Source organism: Suricata suricatta, chromosome 8 (assembly GCF_006229205.1).
Source record: "Suricata suricatta isolate VVHF042 chromosome 8, meerkat_22Aug2017_6uvM2_HiC, whole genome shotgun sequence".
NCBI classification, from domain to species: Eukaryota; Metazoa; Chordata; class Mammalia; order Carnivora; family Herpestidae; genus Suricata; species Suricata suricatta.
Window position 1 is genome coordinate 15786716 of NC_043707.1, and position 20147 is coordinate 15806862.

General features: G+C 39.0%; 1 protein-coding gene across 1 annotated transcript in view; it reads left to right on the forward strand.

The window, feature by feature from the left end:
• LOC115298469 (cytochrome b-c1 complex subunit 2, mitochondrial) overlaps positions 1-20147 on the forward strand; it is a 29158-nt gene that overhangs the window by 5105 nt on the left and 3906 nt on the right. Inside the window, exons 2-12 of the mRNA XM_029947262.1 lie at positions 2239-2322; positions 2420-2569; positions 2958-3022; positions 4220-4276; positions 4520-4644; positions 6660-6757; positions 9243-9300; positions 11608-11703; positions 12020-12219; positions 15522-15602; positions 18073-18149. Coding sequence (XP_029803122.1) covers positions 2239-2322; positions 2420-2569; positions 2958-3022; positions 4220-4276; positions 4520-4644; positions 6660-6757; positions 9243-9300; positions 11608-11703; positions 12020-12219; positions 15522-15602; positions 18073-18149 — 1091 coding nt within the window. The remainder of the gene's footprint in view (positions 1-2238; positions 2323-2419; positions 2570-2957; positions 3023-4219; positions 4277-4519; positions 4645-6659; positions 6758-9242; positions 9301-11607; positions 11704-12019; positions 12220-15521; positions 15603-18072; positions 18150-20147) is intronic.

Here is a 20147-nt window from a genome sequence, read left to right on the forward strand (position 1 = left end):
TATATCTTCTTGATCCACTCATCAGGTGATGGACATTTAGGCTTTTTCCATGTTTTGGCTATTGTTGACATTGCTGCTATGAACATTGGGGTACATGTGCTCCTATGCATCAACATTTCTGTATCTCTTGGGTAAATCCCTAGCAGTGCTATTGCTGGGTCATAAAGGAGTTCTATGGATAGTTTTAGCTCTGCTTTTAAGTGTCTGGTAGAATTCCCCTGGGAAGCCATCCGGTCCTGAGCTCTTATTCATTGGGAGATTTTTGATAACTGATTTGATTTCTTCACTGGTTATGGGTCTGTTCAGATTTTCTATGTCTTTGGATGTATTTCTATGTATTTGAATTTGGGATGTGTGTTTAGGAATTGGTCCATTTCTTCTACATTGTCCAGTTTGTTGGCATATAATTTTTCTTAGTAATCTCTGATGATTGCTTGTACTTCTGAGGGATTGGTTTTAATCCATTTTCATTCATGATTTTGTCTATTTGGGTGCTCTCTTTTTTTTTTTTTTTTCTGAGGAGCCTGGCTAGAGGTTTATCAATTTTGTTTATTTCTTTAAAAACCAACTCTTGGTTTCATTGATCTGTTCAACGATCTGTGGGTTTTGGGGTTTTTTTGGATTCTGTATTGTTTATTTCTGCCCTGATCTTTATTATTTCTCTTCTGCTGTGTTTGGGGTGCTCTTGCTGCTCTCCTTCTAGTTCCTTTAGGTGCACTGTTAGATTTTGAATTTGCGCTTTTCCTAGTTTGTTGAAATAAGCCTGGATTGCAATATACTTTGCTCTTAGGACTGCCTTTGCTGCGTCCCAGAGAGTTTGGATTGTTGTATTTTCATTTTCATTTGTTTCCATATATCTTTTAATTTCTTCTTTAATTGCCTGATTGGTCCAGTCATTCTTTAGTAGGGTGGTTTTTAACCTCTACATTTTTGGAGGTTTTCCAGACTTTTTCCTGTGGTTGATTTCAAGTTTCATAACATTGTGATCTGAAAGTGTGCATGGTATGATCTCAATTCGCTTATATTTATGGAGGGCTGCTTTATGCCCCAGTATGTGATCTATCTTGGAAGTGTACCATGCGCACTCAAGAAGAAGGTGAATTTCCTAGCTTCAGGATGCAGAGTTCTAAATATATCTATCAATTCTATCTGTTCCAATGTGTCGTTCGGGTCCATTGTTTCTTTAGTGATCTTTTATGTGGTTGATCTATCCATTGCTGTATGTGGAGTATTAAAGTCCCCTGCAATTAGCACATTCTTATCAATAAGATTGTTTCTGTTTGTGGTTGTTTTATGTATTTGGGTGCTCCTGAATTCGATGTGTAGATGTTTATAATTGTTAGCTCTTCCTGATGCAGAGACACTGCAATTATTATATAATGTCCTTCTTCATCTTTTGTTACTGCCTTTAAAGTCTAGCTTGTCCGACATAAGTATGGCTACTCTGGCTTTCTTTTCTCTACCAGTTGCATGATCGATATTTTCTCTTTACCCTTACTTTCAGTCTGAAGGTGTCTTCAGGTCTAAAATGAGTGAGTCTCTTGTAGACAGCAAATAGATGGATTTTTTTTTTAATCTATTCTGCTACCCTGTGTCATTTGATTGGAGCATTCAGTCCATTTATATTCAGTGTTATTATTGAAATGTGGGTTTGGATTCATTGTGTTCTCTATAGAGTTCATGTTTGTAGATTCCTACACCTTTTCAAGAACTTCCAAAGCATTAAAAGCCAGGGAGACCCACCTAAAACTTTAATAAGATGGTTATAAGGGGGAGAAAAAAAAAGATCGATAAAAGGGAAAACAAAATACAGTAGTTTTTTACATTTAAAAAAAATGAGCGTGGGAGTACCTGGATAGCTCAGTTGGTTAAGCATCCAACTTCAGCTGAGGTCATGATCTCACAGCTTGTGGGTTCGAGCCCTGCATCAGGATCTGTGCTGACAGTGCAGAACCTGGAGTCTGCTTCAGATTCTGTGTCTCCCTCTCTCTCTGTCCCTCCCCTGCTTATGCTCTCTCTCAAAAATAAATAAGCATTAAAAAATTATTTTGAAAAATGAGCATGTAGGATTAGGTTTTCCTTCAGGCTCTACACAAGTATTTAAGAGTGGTTGAATAATTCTAAGTCAGCCAAATCCGCCCATGAAGTTATTTTATCACTGGATACCTGATCCTTGGGCACAGGTACAAGACATTGTTCATGAGAGAATTTGTGTAACCTGTCTTTTTTTGTGTTTAGAGGTTTTATTCCCTGAAAGTTGCCCCTAAAGTGAAGACCACGGCTGCCCCTGCAGGAGTGCCTCCACCTCCTCAGGACCTTGAGGTTAGTCCCACTGAGCTGCTCACTGGAACCCACACATGCCTTACTGTCTTTGGTAATATAAAAACATTGATCACATCTCACTTTATTTTAAATACAGTTTACCAAATTACCAAATGGCTTAGTGATTGCTTCTCTGGAAAACTATGCTCCTGCATCAAGAATTGGTTTGTTCATTAAAGCAGGCAGTAGATATGAGGATTCCAACAACTTAGGAACCTCTCATTTGCTTCGTCTTGCATCCACTTTGGTAAGCGTCTTTACTACCTCACTTTGTTCAGAAATGCTATGGTATCATGGTCCTACAGAAAAGAAAAACTAGTGGGGGCACCCTGGCTCAGTTGATTAAGCATCCCACTCTTGATCTCAGCTCAAGTCTTCATCTCAAGGTTGTGAGTTCAAGCCCCACGTTGGGCTTTGTGCTGGGTGTGAAGTTTACTTGAAAAAAAAAAATACATAAGTAAACAAGCAGAAAAAAACACTATAGTGTACTTTTGTCAAAGTTTAAAAGGATCTGCTTTTTAGGTGAAGTTCTTTTTAAATCTAATGACAATTAGACATTAGATGTGATATAGTGTGATGTTTGGCAAATTTAGTGGTAAAAAATTACTAAAAACAGTTGTTCTTTCCTTTTCCAGACTACAAAAGGAGCTTCATCTTTCAAGATAACCCGTGGAATTGAGGCAGTTGGTGGTAAACTAAGGTATATTAAAAATAAGTAATAGGAAATGGTGAGAACACCAGGAAATATTTGATTGTAAGAAAACTTTTCTGTTATCAAGGTGGTTAAGGATTTGTGAAGGCACAAAAAGGCTAATCAGTTTGACAACATATGACTTAAAGTAAAAATTCAAGTAACCAACAGTAAATATTTGCAACATACATAACATGGAAAGGATTATTTGGAAAAATAAAGAACTACAAATTAGGAGAAGACAAGCAAAAAAGGAAATGGATGGACAAAGGATAGGAACAGTCTATTCCCAGAGTAGGAAGCCAGAAACACTGGTCTTTACTTATAATCGACTGTGATGTCATTACCTATCAGATTTATAAACAGTGTTAGCAGGGTTAAGAGGGAAATCTTTCTACAGTTAGTGGAATAAACTGATGCTTGTGAAAGAATCAACCTTCAATAAATAAAAGAAGTAAGTAAATATGGAAGAATCAAACAATATCTAGTAATACTGAAAATGAGCATATCTTTACAGTCTAAGATTTTAATCCACATGCACAAAGACTGGAAACAATCTAAATGCCATCTTCAGAAAAATGGTTAAAGTATCATCTAGTGATGTGATGGGATTGGTACATAGCAGTTAAGGAATGAACTAGATTATTCTAGTCCAATGGTTTGTGGAGAAACAAGACACTTTTAAGCTTTCATTTTACAGACAATACATAGCACTTGTCATTATGTTGTCATTATGTCTCTAGAGTGGGAGAGAGAGAGAGTGAGCCAGAGAAGAGTACAAAGATATCTTCAACTTGAATTGCCTTTTTTTTTTTAAGTTATGGTGAAATATACATAAAATTTATTGCTCTAAGTATACAGATCTTTGGCATGAAGTGGCTTTAGGAAACCATCACTACAGTCCATCTCCAGGATGGTTTTTTTGTTCCCCAACTGAAACTCTAGCTATTAAACACTAACTCTCCTGTCTTCGGTCACCCCTTAACAGTGACCATTCTATGTTGTATGGTTTGAAGTTCTCTAGGTTCCTCCTGAAAGTGGACTCATGATACTTGTTTGTTCTTTCAAGACTGACTCATTTCACACAGGGTAATGTTTTCAAGGCACATCCATGTGTAACATGTCAGGATTTCCTTCCTTTAAAGATTTTTAAAAATATTTAAAGCTTCTGATTAGATAATTCACTGTAATTTATTTCTGATCCAGCGTGACTTCAACCAGGGAGAACATGGCCTACACTGTGGAATGCCTGCGGGATGATGTGTGAGTACCTGCATGTGCTAAGGACGCCTGCTTTTAAAGAACTCCTAAGCTGCTCATTTCTTGTCTTTTTTAATGTGGCATCATGACCTCTGATTGTGGTTTTGGTTTACTAATCACAAACTGTGTAGAACACTGTGCTTATCACAAGGCCTAAAATTTAATCTAGAGAGCATTACCTTTACATAGAGTAGACATTGGTTTTACATTTTTGACTTGAAACTCCTATCTTAATATCTTCTGTAGTGATATTCTAATGGAGTTCCTGCTCAATGTCACCACAGCACCAGAATTTCGTCGTTGGGAAGTAGCTGCCCTTCAGTCTCAGCTAAAGATTGACAAAGCTGTAGCTTTTCAGAATCCACAGACCCGTAAGTACATTTTCCGGTCACATTCAGTTGTTTCTGAGATACTGGGTTTTTGAGATCATTGTGAAGAGGAAAAAAATTGCTGTTGAAATATTTTTTTGCTTGAGTTTAAAAATGCCTTTTCCAAAAATCGGTGTAGTTTCTTAACTGTATTCTTTTGTTTCTAAACGTTTATATTGTTGATGGTTTTTCATCTTTGATAGTATGTAAATTAATTATAGAATCCCTGTTTTAGAATTTAGAATCCAGTGATTTTTTCAATAGTTTGCTTACACCAAACCCAACTGTTGATGGTTACTGCTGCTGCTGTTATTGTTTAGCCAACTCACCTTTACTAGGTCTTTCCAAAGCAAGCAGTTTATTTTTTTTTAATGTTTTTATTTATTTTTGAGAGAGAGAGACAGTGTGAGCAGGGGAGGGTCAGAGAGAGGAGTCACAGGATCTGAAGCAGGCTCCAGGCTCTGAGCTAGCGGTCAGCACTGAGCCTGATGCGGGGCTCAAACCCACGAACCATGAGATCATGACCTGAGCCAAAGTCGGTCGCTTAACCGACTGCGCCACCCAGGCGCCCCTATTTTTTTTTTAAATAAGAACTTTTTTGGCATTTAGATTTTGTGTTTATATGTTAACTATAGAATCTCAACAAGTATGACTAGCAAAACAAATTTGTAAACAGGCAGCACTGACTCCTGGAAGTCCACAACCTCTGGCAGGATTCGAAGTGCGCCGGTGGACTGCTCAGATCTAAACAGTGACCAGCTGCAGGGGCTCAGCATGGGACGGGCTTCCCTCAGAATGCAGGCCTGTTAGTGTCTGGAACATAGTGAGGGCTTGGTTTATGTTAGCTAATACTAGGTCAGTGATACTTTGTTTTATAAAGGAGTGTGATCTTCATTACTCTGGACCTCCACCAAAGAAATAGAGGGCATGTACGTCATCTTTTCTACAGTTTTCTATCTATTTCTTCTGTGCTGTGAAGTTCCAGCCTTCAGCCTTTCCACCTGAACAGTTATTGCTGTCTCCTGGCTGGTGTCTGCCCCCAGGTCTACATCTTCAGTCCGTCTCCCATGTTGATCCTTCTGACATGAAAACCCTCTGAAAGCTTCTCAGTATCTGTGACATAAAAGTCAAACTCTCTAACTTAGCGTGTGTGATAACTTTGACCATGTGGCCCCTGTCTACCTCCATCCCCTCTTGTTCTACCTTCTTCCCCTCCCAACTGCAATTCCCTTTTGAATCTGTTAGCCTACTTGATGCTTTTGTCTCTTTTCTCTGCCTGAAATGCTACTCCCTAATCATTCTGGGAAACACCTACTCCTTCTATAAGACTCACCCTGGATCTTACTTCTGGTACTTCTTCCTGATTCCCACTGCCCTTCCCTTGTGTCCTTGCTGCTGACATCATACTCAGCATGCTTTCACGGTTTTTCCTCTCAACACTTTGAGGGCAGGCATTGGGTCTTACTCATCTCTGTATTTCCAGCACCTACCACAGCGCCTGGCATAGAGAAATTGCCCAAATAATGAACAAATGACAGGAAACTGAAGCAGGAAAGCAGTAACAGTGCCAGTCACCAGTAAGAACTGCAGTTTGACCTCCAAGAGCTAGTAGGATGACTTATAACACTGGCACTTTCATATCTCTTACAACTCCTGGATACTTAGAGAACCTCAGAGTAAAATTCAGGTAAATGATTCATCCAAGATCACATGGCATATTGATGGCAGAGCTTTAATTCCATTCAGACTTGCTGAAACCCAGACCATTCTAGTTTCCAAATGATACCAGGGAGATGAGACAAATGACCCGGTGGACCCTATGACATAGGAACTGCTGTCACATAATTTCTTACTCTTAGCACCTTCAGCTGGCAGAATTTTAAATTTCAAGCCCTGATCTTAACACCCGAATGCCATAAAGTGATCAAAACTGTGTAGCATCATTGCTTTCCAGGTTCTGAAAATGTTGTCTTAATTTGAACTGTCTTTCCACAAGTGCTTCTTTACTTATTTTACAGATGTCATTGAAAATTTGCATGCTGCAGCTTACCGAAATGCCTTGGCTAATTCCCTGTATTGTCCTGATTATAGGATTGGAAAAGTGACACCAGATGAGGTACTGATAAAACATATTACCTTTTAAAATGTGCTTCTTTTCACTGCCATTTCAGGTTTATTCATTTTTCATCTTCAAGTTCAAAAAAGTCACCTCTTGGCTTTTTTTTTTTAATCAGCTTGGCTTTCTAACTAAAATTCAATCTGAATAGTATTTACATCTTTTAACTTAAAGTTTTGAAACACAGAAGGGACGTGTTCATTTCAGAAAATCCAGAGCAAGCAAAGAAGAAAACATTTCACATACCTAAAGTCACGAAATGTTGATGCCTAGGTATATTTTTCTCTAGACCTTTCTCTGTTTATATTTATCTTTTTAAAGCAATATTTAAATGTTAAGTTTAGTCACCTTGTGACCAGAAGTCTTCCTTTAACTCCTCTGAGGAGGCAGACAGGAGTGAGCCCGCGTCACCTCCCATCCCTCATCAGCCTGCGCACCAGCTGGTTCTCCTCCTCCAGCACACTGGCCTCACTTTGTCGGCAACATAGATTTGCACATGCCACAGCCATATGTGTAACCTAAAACTTCACTTCCAAAATGTGAAACTGAAACCTTAAATATTAAACCTGCAAGTATAGATACGCATATATAATCTTAATTTCTTACTTCTTCCACCCCCCAAAAATATTTTTTATCAAAAGACATTTAGAGGAAAATTGGGAGGGCAGGAGAGAAGAATTGGGACTATTAATACTTGCAAAGTATATGTAACTCAGAAATTAAGGTTTTATTCTTTCGTTTCTGAATTGTATATTCTGTCCCTTTTCTCTTTTATTTCCTGATTAGAAAGCCATCTATTTATCAGTTAACAGTTTAATGTCTATCATTCATATGGTACTTTTTTAAAAAATGATAACTGATGTTACTGATAACTTAAATAACTTAAATACTAAACATTTTTCATAAGACTGGCTGTCAGTGAGTTTTGAAATTTTTCAGAAATCACATTCACCCATGTGAAAATATATTACTGAGGTAACTAAAAGAATATATATAGCAAAACCTCCACAAGGATGTCAACTATAGCATTGCTTATAATTATGAAAAATTAGATAGAAGTTATTTCCAGCTTTCAGGAACTAAATAACTCATTAAATTATCTGTAGGATGGACAGTTATTCAGTCATTCAAAAATACTGATATGGAAAAATTCCATGGCATATTATCAAGTGAAGAAAAGACAGTTTATGAATAGGATATACCATAGGGTCCCAATTTTTAGAAATAAGGGGTGTGTGAGCGTGTGTGTGTGTGTTTTCTGGGCAAAATGCTAACCATGGTTATCTCAGAATTGCTAGCATTTTTAATTGTGTCCTTAGTCTAAAGGAAATTCTAAAGAAATTGGTGCTATTTGAGCAATGGCAGCGTTCAGTAGGGGGAAAAAGAAAAAGAACAAGACTTTCCAAGGTGATTCCAGGGGTGACTCCAGAGATGAAAGCACCATTGACTTCAGGATATAAACTGTAGTAACTTGATTGAGTCTCATTAGCTTAGTCTAGTGATTCTTAACATTATGACCCAGTGAACTTTTTTTAGCCAGTTTCTTATACCCAGAATTTTTAATATCACAGATACACTATGTGTTTATATATGTGTATGTACATATATATATATTCTATATATGAAAGGAGTAAGATGTTTTTCTTGCCCCTAAGAGCCAATTTTCAGTCCCTTGGAAGAAACAGTGCTCCTATTGAGAATGTTTTAGACTTACATTTGTATGTTGGGTCTCAAGTAATAATATAAACCAGTGATTCTCAAATTTCCGTGATCTCAGATCACCTGGGTGATTCATTGGATGGGCAATTGGTTGATTTTAAATCAAGATTCTCTTATTCCACACTGAATCTAGTATTTCAGTCTATAGAGTGGGCCAAGAATGGGGTGGGGGTTGGAGACACTGACAGTGTTTGTTTCTGTTTTTTAAGCTCCCCAGGTAATTCTCTTATCATCCAGGTTGGAAACCCTGGTAGACCATAATTTCCTGGCAAGGAACCCTTCGAAGATGGGTGCGAGGCATATAGTGTTACATCTGTGAGCCTTACAGTAGAATGTTAGTGGTGGTTTATTACTGTCTGTAAAGAGTCAGTAGAGTCTGATGCATATCTGCTAAAATCACCTTATAATAAAAATCATACACTCAGTCTCGTTTTTTTCAAGTTCAAGCCAGTGTATGCTCTGATTTTTTTCGGGCCTTTTTTCAGTACAGCTTCATTGAGATATAATTCACGTACCATATAGTTCACCTAAAGTGCACAGTTCAGTAGTTTTCATTATATTCACAGCTGTGTAACAGTCATCACATTAAGTTCTAGTTCTTTTCAGCAATAGTTTAAAAAAATAAATCTGTGTAATTCAGCACAAAGTCCAGTTCACTACAGTAGCCTTATACCTGAGTTTTTATTTTCTCTTGAGCTGCAGTTCTAATTTTTAGTTTTTTATATTTATACCAATATAACCTCATAAATGTTTTTAACTTCCTCAGTTACATAGCCATGTGCAGAACCATTTCACAAGTGCGAGGATGGCTTTGATTGGACTTGGTAAGTTGGGAATTGCTTGCAGGTCAGTTTGTTTCTTTAAGAACAGTAATTGTGTGAGCACAATTGAACAAAATTTGATATCTCAGTCCTCTATGTCAGACAGGCACTGTATGATAGGATTTTAATTGCAAGGTGGTTTTGTTTTGTTTTGTTTTGTTTTGTTTTAGAAAGCAGAATCCAACATTCATGGAAAAATCACAGTATTTGGGAAATCTGTGACAAAGGGCTAATTTCTCTGAGCAAAGAGCTCTTAATAATTTTGGGGGGGGGTTGTTTTTAAAAGAAGTGTAATATAATTGAAAATAGGCAAAGGGCACGAACAAACAAGTCATGGGGAAAATGTATATATGTGTATATGGCCAATTATTATAAAAATAGCCTTGCTAATAGTTTAACTCTAACCCATGACATTGGTAAAAATTATAAGGTTGACAGTGCCCAGTATTAACCAGGTTATGGAGAAGTAGTAGGCACCTTCAGAAATTGTTGGTGGAAGCATAAACTGGTACATTTTTGGAGGTCTCTTTAAATATATAAAAATCTAAATGTTGACAGCTCTAGACCCACCAGTTTTATTTTTAAGGATTTATCACACAGAAACGGTCAAGTTTACAAAATAGTTGCATAAGGATATTATTTGCTGCAATATGGGTTTTTTTGGTTCATTTATTTTGTAAATAACAGTTTAATAAGGTATCATTTACATATCATAAAATCCACCTTTTTAAAGCATATGATTCCATGGGTTTTTTTATATTCAAAGAGTCCTTTAACTGTTACTACTACATAATTTCAGAACATTGTCCTGATCCCCAGAAGAGACCCTATATTTATTAGCATTCACTCCCCTGTTCCACCTCCTTGCTTTTGACAACTGCTCATCTGCTTCCTGTCTCTGTAGAGTTGACTTGTCTGGACACTTCAGTTAAAGGAATCATGATAAGTAGCCTTTTGTAGCTGGCGTCTTTCACTTAGCGTAGCGTTGTCAAAGTCCATCCCTCCTGCAGCGTGTCCCAACGTTCCATTCATTCCCTTTTCCGGCTAAGAAATATTCCGTGTCACTTTATGTTCATCCATTCGTCACTGGGGCATTTGAGTTGTTTTCACTTGTTTTTAATTCTTTGGGGTATATTATTAGAAGTAAAATTGCCAAAACATGTGGGAAGTGTTTAACCATTTGAGGAACTGTTTTCTGAGGCAGTTGAACCATTTTAATATTCCCACCACCAAGTGCACAAGAGTCCAATATCTCTCCTTCCTCTTCAACACTTATTTTATATATATACACATATATATTTTTTTTTTTAATTTTTGGACAGAGAGACAGAGCATGAGTCAGGGAGGGGCAGAGAGAGAGAGGGAGACACAGAATCTGAAACAGGCTCCAGGCTCTGAGCTGTCAGCACAGAACCTGATACGGGGCTCGAACCCACAAACCCCGAAATCATGACCTGAGCCGGAGTCAGACACTTAACCAACTGAGCCACCCAGGCGCCCTTCATCAACACTTACTATTAATCTGTCTTTTTGATTATGGCCATCCTAGTGTGTGTGAAGTGATAGCTCATTGTGGTTTTGATTTGCATTTCCCTAATGACTAAACACATTCAACATCTTTTTGTGTGTGTGTGTGTGTGTGTGTGTGTGTGTGTGCTTTTTGGCCATTTGTGTATCTTCTTTGGAGAAATGTGTATTCAGGTCCTTTGTCCATTTTTTAGTTGGGCTCTTTGGTTTTTATTGTTGAATTGTAGGAGGTTTTTTTTTTTATATATTCTGGATACTAAATCCTTATACATGATTTGCAGCATTCCCCCTCACCCCCACCTCATTCTCTGGGTTCTTTTCACTCTCTTTAAAGTGTTCTTTGATGCACAGTGCAGTATTATTTTAATAGCCAACTACTGCCAACATGCTAATATCCATCAAGAAGGGATTGATTAAATAAATGGTGGTACCTCCATAAAATAGAATTCTTTATAACCATTAAATGTTTGCTGTAGACCACTCACTTAGATCTCAGTTACAAAAGACAAATTAGACACAATTTGAATAGCATAACACCATTTTTTTTAAAAAGGGAAAATAAGGATAATGCATGTGTAGAAAAAGAGTTCTGGATGAGTATATAGTAAACTGTAACTGGAATCTCTGGGAGAGTAGCATTTGGGGGGAACTCTTGTTTTCTTTACTGTTTATTTCTGTAATAAACTTGAATTGTAAAATCATGTGTTTTTAAAACAGTAGATGTTTTGCACTTATGTTTTAGAAATTACAGTTAGAGCTTTGCTTTGTTTCTAATTGAAATAGGTGTGAGTCATCCTGTTCTAAAGCAAGTTGCTGAACAGTTTCTCAACATGAGGGGTGGGCTTGGTTTACCTAGTACAAAGGCCAGATATCGCGGAGGTAAGTAAGCATTTTGTTCTCTAAGACTAATGTATCAGAAGGATGTTCCCCATCAGAATAGCATATTGGTGCAGGATAGGCCTGATTACTTCACCACCAGGCAGACTTTGTGTGGAAGGAAGGGAATAGATTGCTTGGATGTTGTGTATTAAACGTGTTTGTATGTGTTGTGGGTAGAGCAGAATGACATGCTGAGAGCACCAGGCCCCAGAAAAATTTAATTTCACTGAGTTAATACCATGTCATAGAGAATACGGAAGAATAAAACACATAACCAAGCCCCTTTCTTGCTCGCTCTCTCCTTACATGGCCCCAGGTGAAATCCGAGAGCAGAACGGAGACAGCCTCGTCCATGCTGCTCTTGTAGCAGAAAGTGCTACAATAGGAAGTGCAGAAGCAAATGCGTTTAGTGTTCTCCAGTACGTCCTCGGTGCTGGGCCACACGTCAAGAGGGGCAGCAATGCTACCAGCTCTCTATACCAGGCCGTTGCCAAGGGAGTTCACCAGCCATTTGATGTGAGTCTGAATAGTCAATATCTCTCCTTTTGTTTTTAAGGCTCAATGTATATGATGTAGTCCTGTTAATTTGCTCTTAAGGTGTAAGGTGCACACAAAGAAAATCTTTGTAAAGTTGAAGAGATAGCCAGCCTTGAGTTTAGCTCCTTAGAGGGTCTAAATGAAAACTTACTGTCTTTTCAATTGTATTCTAATGTAGGAAGAAAATGCTTAAAAAATCAGAAATTCACCCTTCAGTTTCCTTTAAAGTTTTTTTTTAATGTTTATTTATTTTTGAGAGACACAGACAGGGTGCAAGGGGGGGGGGGGACAGAGAGAGGGAGACATAAAATCCGAAGCAGGCTCCAGGCTGTGAGCTGTCAGCACAGAGCCTTAAGCAGGGCTCGAACTCATGAACCCTGAGATCATGAACTGAACCAAAGTCAGATGCTTAACTGAACCCCCAGGTGCTCCATTCAGTTCCCTTTAAATGAAGTTTTAGATATTAAACATTTTCCTAGATTCTAATCAGTCTTTTTTCTAGATTTTCTTCTGTCCCTTGTATTCTTGTGGCTGCTTTGTGAATTTCACTGCTCTTCATGTTTTCCAACCAAATGTACAACATATACACTAAGAAACTATTTATGGACTGACCCCTCTAATTTGAGATTAACTTAAAATAGAAAGATTATGACATTTAATTTTAACAAAAAGCCATTTACCTCTAAAACTCCTCTTTATGACAGTGAGGCAAGTGCTTAAGCTTTAAAATGATATTTCAAATCAAGAGAATGTAAAATGTCAGCCAACAAACTGTTATGTGATGAGTGCCCATTGTTTGCCCAGTGCAACACTGCACATGACCTTCAATGATAAGCCTTTAAAAGGCAACAAATGTACTGAATTTTAAGACTATAAATGTTGGTCATGATTTTACAACAGTACACGGCACAAGTGCATAGTCTTTGGCCATTTGACCCTTAAGAGTGGAATTACAGTTAGCCTTCCTCTGTTTAATGCTGTCAGTACAAAATGACCCAACCTTTTAGAATCCAGAAGTAGGAAAGAGTATTGGAGCTCCAAGTTAGGACAGCTGCCCAGGATACTTGCTCTTCACGGAGAAGAAAGTGCTCTGGAAAAATGAACAGTTTTTATACTGTTACATACTTTTTATATCCTGTGGAAACTCAAAAGATGATTAGATTATCTTTTAGGCAGGAATCACGAGTTTTACCGTAAAGGAACGCAGGGAATATGAGCGCTGATGGATCTCTCATGGACAGCGTGGTTTTCCTTTAGGCTGCTCATTCACAAAACAGATGTATGTGGTGGGCCATTAATCAGGCTTTTGGTTTGAGCAAAGTTTATGGTATGTAGTCTTGTTGAGTTTGAAATCTAAAGTGAATTCCCTGTATATCAGGACTTCAGAGAGTTTTTCTTTCTTAAGTGATAGTTTTCAAACTTTTTTTATCCCATAGAATTCCCCCAACTGCAGTGCCCAACACAAAACTTTTCACTTAAAAATAAAATGTTAGAGAGACACAGACAGGTGTGAGTGGGGGGGAGACTGAGAGAGAGGGAGACACAGAATCTGAAGCAGGCTCCAGGCTCTGAGCTAGCTGTCAGCACAGAGCCCGATGCGGGGCTCGAACCCACGAACCGTGAGATCATGACCTGAGCCGAGGTCGGAAACAACTGATGAGCCACCCAGGCACCCCCAAAATTTTCGCTTTTAAAAAACATTTTGAATGCCTGATTGAGATTGAAAGCCTTGGAATCTTCTGTACAGAGCCTTGGGGTTCCCTGGAGCACAGGTTGAAAACCATTATCTTAAATTACTTCTAAATTAAATTATGGCTGCTGCTTTTTAAATTCCCTCTACATTTCCTCTCTCCTTGTTCATGGTCTGTTCTGGTTATTTTTCTTCATGCTTACTCTTCATCATTGAATGTTAATGATGCTTTTGAGTGACGAGATTAATTCTAATCCGGTGACATATTTAACAGAAATTTCTACTCTAGCATTTGACCAGAAATTTGGGGTATGAATGTCTCAAAATTGTAATTAAACTTCAGATAATTAAAGTGCATTTCTTCTTGGGTGTCTGGGTGGCTTAGTCATTTCGGTGTCGGCTCTGGATTTCAACTCAGGTCATGATCTCACAGTTTGTCGGTTTGATCCCTGTGTTTGAGCCTGTGCAGTTGGTGTGAAGTCTGCTTAGGATTCTGTCTCCCCACCTCTCTGTCTCCCCTTCCCTCACTTGCACTCATCCTCCCTCTCTCTCTCTCAAAAATAAACTTAAAAAAAAAAAAAGAAGAACATTTCTTCTTAGGCTTTATATTGGCCAAACCAGGGCCAACATAATTCTCAAATTTTAACGTACATAAGAATTGCCTGGGGGCACCTAGGTTGCTCATTCGGTTGAGCCTCCAACTTCGGCTCGGGTATGATCTCACAGTTAGTTTGTGGGTTTGAGCCCCACGCTGGGCTCTGTGCTGATAGCTCAAAGCCTGGAGCCTGCTCCCTCTCTCTCTGCCCCTCCCCTGTGCATGCCCTGTCTCTCTCCCTCTCAAAAATTAATAAACATTAAAAAAAAGAAAAGAATCACCTGGAATTATTTTTAAAATGTGTCTTTCCAGGTTGCATCTACAGGTATCTGGGTGAGTAAATCTTTCAGGTGAGTACCAGAAAGTCTGTATTCTTAATAACAGCTCAGGTGATTCTTATAATTTGTCTGCATAAACACTGGAAAACACTATACGAAGCAGTCATGTTCCCCTTAAGGAGCTTAACACTGCTTGGAGTTCAGATAGCAATCCTCCTGTTATCTAGAGGCTCAGCTGGTGGGCTACCTAAGATAGCAAAATAACGTCCACTAAGCAACCATTTTCCCCCAATTCTTTGACTTTAGTCTCTAGGAGAAGCGTAAGTGAATTGGTGAAAAAAGAAGTCACAGGCATTAGCAGAAAGAAGAAAGCAAGTCTAATGCCTAAGCCCACACTATACTACTCAGCCAGACCGCATCTGTAATAATATTTTTCACAAATTAATGTTTAACCTTTAATCATCAAAAGATTAGAAAATACGCAGCAAAAAATGAAGGGATAATCCATTTTAGAAAGATAATTGGAAAAGGTTAAATCCATTATAGTTTTGAAAGAAGTAACCTGTATACAAAACACTGAAGTCATTAATGGAACTGGTTACGTGAAGTATTAATCTATTTTGGTTTTACTGTGAAGGTCCAAGTTTTATCTCTTTGGGAGATTGTGCCCTGATTTATTTGGTAAAATGACATACAGTAAAATTTCATTATATTTCAGGTTTCTGCTTTTAATGCCAGTTACTCGGATTCTGGACTCTTTGGGATTTATACCATCTCACAGGCTGCTGCAGCTGGAGATGTAAGTTGCAGACTCACCAACTCTCACAGTTTTTTTTCTCCTTCATTAACATGTTTTTAGTAAAAATACGGAGTATTTGAATGCCATGACTTACCAGAGCTCTGTATAGTGTAGTACCGCTGAAGTGTCTCTGCAGTGGAAGGAACTTAAAAGTATATACCCATGCTTCCAGGAAAGAGGGAAGAAATGCCTCCTGCTTGGCTTTGTTTAGGCAAATGACATTGAGTTGTCTCTAGGACATCTGTATTGAGAATTCCATACAAGTGAGGTCAAGGCCAAGATGTCTATTTGGGAGTCCTCGGTATAGAGATTGTATTAAAGTCAGGGTTGTGTGTAAAAGACTATAGGAAAAGAAAGCTGAAGCTTAAGTTCCAGGAAGCGCCACCAAGTAACTAAGGAAAATTGCCAAGAAAACAGGAAGAAAAAGAAAAACTGGTATTTTTCGAGGCGAGGAAAGAGAGAATGATTAATACAATTTTGATCACTGTGGGTTAACATCCATTTAGTTGCCACAGAGAGCTCTGGTAGTTATAGCAAACTAGGACATCATTTGGTAATTTTATCAGTTTTGACCAGAGTTTGGAAGTGAGCTAAAATTTATAGTGTTTGAGAATACGTGAGAGGCATGGGCAAATGGAGCTCAGACCTGCAGGGAAGTAGGTGGTAGTTTTGGGAGACTTTACACACTGAAAGGAAAGAAAGATTGGAGCAGACATAGGAGATAGGAAATTATAAATGGACCAGGTCTGATAAAAGCAGGAGCAGGTGGACATTTTAACCTTGGACACAGAGCCTGATATTGGGAGAAGAGCATGTTGAAAAGATGCAGAAGTTCATCCCTGATGAGGTAGGAGGCGGAGTCCTGTCTTAAGAGTAAGAGAATGGAGGGGGCGTAGGGCGCTCAGTCATTTAAGTGTCCAGCTTCAGCCCAGGTCATGATCTCATGGTTCATGAGTGCAAGCCCCACGTCTCTGCACTGAGCCCATTTTGGATCCTCTGCCCTTCCCCCCTCCCATCCCTCTTCTGCTTGTTCTTTCTCTCGAAAATAAACATTTAAGGGGCGCCTGGGTGGTGCAGTCAGTTAAGCCTCCGACTTCGGCTCAGGTCATGATCTCATGTTCATGGGCTTGAGCCCCGCATCAGGCTCTGCGCTGACAGCTCGCTCAGAGCCTGGAGCCTGCCTCAGATTCTGTGTCTCCCGCTCACGCGCTCGCTCTCTCTCGCTCTCGCTCGCTCTCTCTCTCTCTCTCTCTCTCTCTCTGCCCCTCCCCCCTCATGCTCTGTCTCTCTCTGTATCAAAAATAAAACATTAAAAATTTTTTTAAATAAATAAAAATTTTTTAAAAATTAAGAAAAAAAGACTAAAAGAAGGGAGGGGAGTTTAAAGAAAATAATGAGATTTGGGACAAAGGACTGGCTAGATAGACCCAGAATGGGCATTGATGGTCACGTAGATGGCTTCTTGAGGTGAGAGACCGCAAATTCCCACTGCAGTCACGCATTCCCTTACTGCACGTACTGTCACATGCTGCAGTCACTTCGTAATCTTTCTTCATTAGTATTCCTAATGGAGAAATGGAAGAGGCAGGTAGTAGGGTTGATCCAAGCTTGGAAACCTGCAAAGGAAGCTGGGCAGATGGCAAGAGAGTGGGGCACACTGGCAAGAGTGACTGTGACAGAAGTGAAGCCAGAGGACCTCATAGATTGAAAATGGACAAATCAAGACTAGAGATCTTGATAAAGTGGAAGAAAAGGATAGTGTGATTAAAGGCTTAGGCCAGGGGACTTGTAACTGAGGATTTCACAGGGCAAATTTAGGTCATGTCCACATGCTGGGTGTGGCTGTGGAAGTGGATAGCTAAAACACAGGGGAAATGAAGGTCCTAGAATTTAGATGATTAGGGGTAGGTCAGTAACCCAGAGTGGTGTCAAGGTTAGGATGGAGAAAATCATGGGCCGGGTTTATGAACTTAGCCAACGAATATTTGCCAAACATGCACTCACGTCCCTGGAGCTTGATTCCTTCTTGACTCCAGCATCCCAGGCAGGAACAGGCTTTCAGATCGGCCGTGCCTGGATTACTACTTCTAAGTAGTAAGGGACAGCAGTATTAATTGCATGATGCTTTAAAAAGAGTCTAGGGAAATCAGGAAGGTGTTTATTCTTTACAGACAATTACAAATCCCTGGTTTCCTTCCCCTAAACTATACTGGCATCCTGTGCACTCTGCCGCTTTTCTAAGAAGTTTGGCTACTTGGCTCTACTAAAAATTGTACAAACAGCTGCTTTGTGGAACTCTGGAAGGATAAGGAACACACGGTGACAAGAAGTCCAAATGGATGGACACTGTGCTAGTTTTCTGGAATTCATGTTTTCGTCGTGTGTTTTTGCCTCAGTAGAGGAGCATTTGACTGCCTCAGGACACTTCGGCACTGATCAGAAATGACCAGCTTGTTCTTGTCTGTCACAGGTTATCAGGGCTGCCTATAACCAGGTAAAAACGATTGCTCAAGGAAACCTTTCCAGTACGGATGTCCAAGCTGCCAAGTAAGTTTCAATATTACATGTGTGTTTTGTGTTTGTTATTTGAAAGTTGTATTTTTTTTTTAGTTATAACAATACTGTAGCCTGCACAAAAGTATTAAAAGGTAAAGTATTTAAAAAGAAAGGGAAACACACCCACATCTGCCATCGAGGGATATAACTGTTAATGTTTTGCTTCTTTTCTTGCCCATTTTTATACATTTTTAAATATAATTATTATTGTTTATATACTTATATAACAGCACGTTTGTTGTAGAAATTTGAAAATAAGAAACACAAAAAAGTTGAAAATCTCATTCTTCACCAATGATTCCTCTTTAAGTTAATGTTCCATTTATTCAGATTACTAAAAATGTGTTACAAACAGTATTCACAGGGGTATCAAAATATACTTGGACATTTCCTATAGTTGGAAATTATAAACTATAAAATAGATCTTTGAGCTTAAGACATTTTTGTATTTCATATTACTTTCTTGGTATAGTTTCCCAACTGGGTCGAGAGCTAAAAATATAACCAGAGTTTGTGTTATGTGTTATGTGTACATGTGTGCTTAAATATTTTTATTTGTATATTTTGAAGTCACAGTGTAAAGAGGTCATACCAGTTTATAATCACACCACCAGGATATAGATTAGAGTGCCTGTTCTGCCATAATCATTGGCAATTTTTTTTTAACCTCTTTACTGATTTGACCAAGAAATACAGTAGTGCCCCCTCATCCGTGGTTTCACTTTCCACAGTTACCTACAGCCAGCCACCATCTGGAACCAGATCACCGTCCTCCTGACTTACTGTCAGAAGGTCACTCGCAGCCAAACACTGTGTCACAACACCTGCAGCACTCACCTCACCTCATCTCATCACATAGGCATTTTTATCATCTCCCATCATCACAAGAAAGGAGAGCACAGGACAGTGTTTTTAAATTAGACAGACCATATTCCTGTAACTTTTATTAGAGCATAGTGTTATAGTTGTTCTATTTTATTAGTAGTTATTGTGAATCTCTAACTGTGCCTTCTATATAAATTAAGGGGCACCTGAGTGGCTCATTTGGTTAAGCGGATGACTCTTGGTTTTGGCTCAGGTCATGATCTCAGAGTTTGTGAGTTCGAGCCTTGCATCTGGCTCCATACTGATAGCATGAAACCTGCTTAGGATTCTGTCTTCTCTCTCTGCCCCTCCTCCACTTGTACTCTCTCTCAAACAAACTTTAAAAAAAATAAAACCCTTTAAAAAGAATTTAAAAATACAGGTATGTATGTGTAAGAAAAGCGTAGTATACATAGGGTTTGGTACTGTGGTTTTAGGCATCCAGTGGGGGTCTTGGAAGGTATCCCCCACAGATAAAGGAGGATCTGATTAAAAGAATGAAATACCAGTCTCCTATTTGGTGATTTTTAAATTTCCACTGAAAGTGCCAGCAACACCCCTCACTGAGTACTTGGGGAGTTTCTCAAACAAATCAGCTTGTATTTTCTTTTTTTTTTTAAAGAGCACTTTTTTTTTTGAGAGACAGAGCACAAGCAGGGGAGGGGCAGAGAGAGAGGGAGACAAAGAATCAGAAGCAGGCTCCAGGCTCCGAGCGGTCAGCACAGAGCCCAACACGGGGCTTGAACTCACGAGTTGTGAGATCATGACCTGAGCTAAAGTCAGACACTCAACTGACTGAGCCCCCCAGGCGCTCCAGCTTGTATTTTCATACAGCAGTTTTTTTGTTTTTGATTTTTTTTTTAGCATTTATTCATTTTTTGATAGAGTGTGAATGGGGGGAGGGACAGAGAGAGAGGGAGACACAGAATCAGAAGCAGGCTCCAGGCTTTGAGCTGTCAGCACAGAGCCTGACACAGGGCTTGAACTCATGGACCATGAGATCATGACCTGAGCCAAAGTCAGACACTTAACCAACTGAGCCGCCCAGGTGCCCCTCATACAGCAGTTTAAAACATTTAAATTTGATTCCGTCCATTTAGGACAGTTCAAACTGGCATGCCTAAA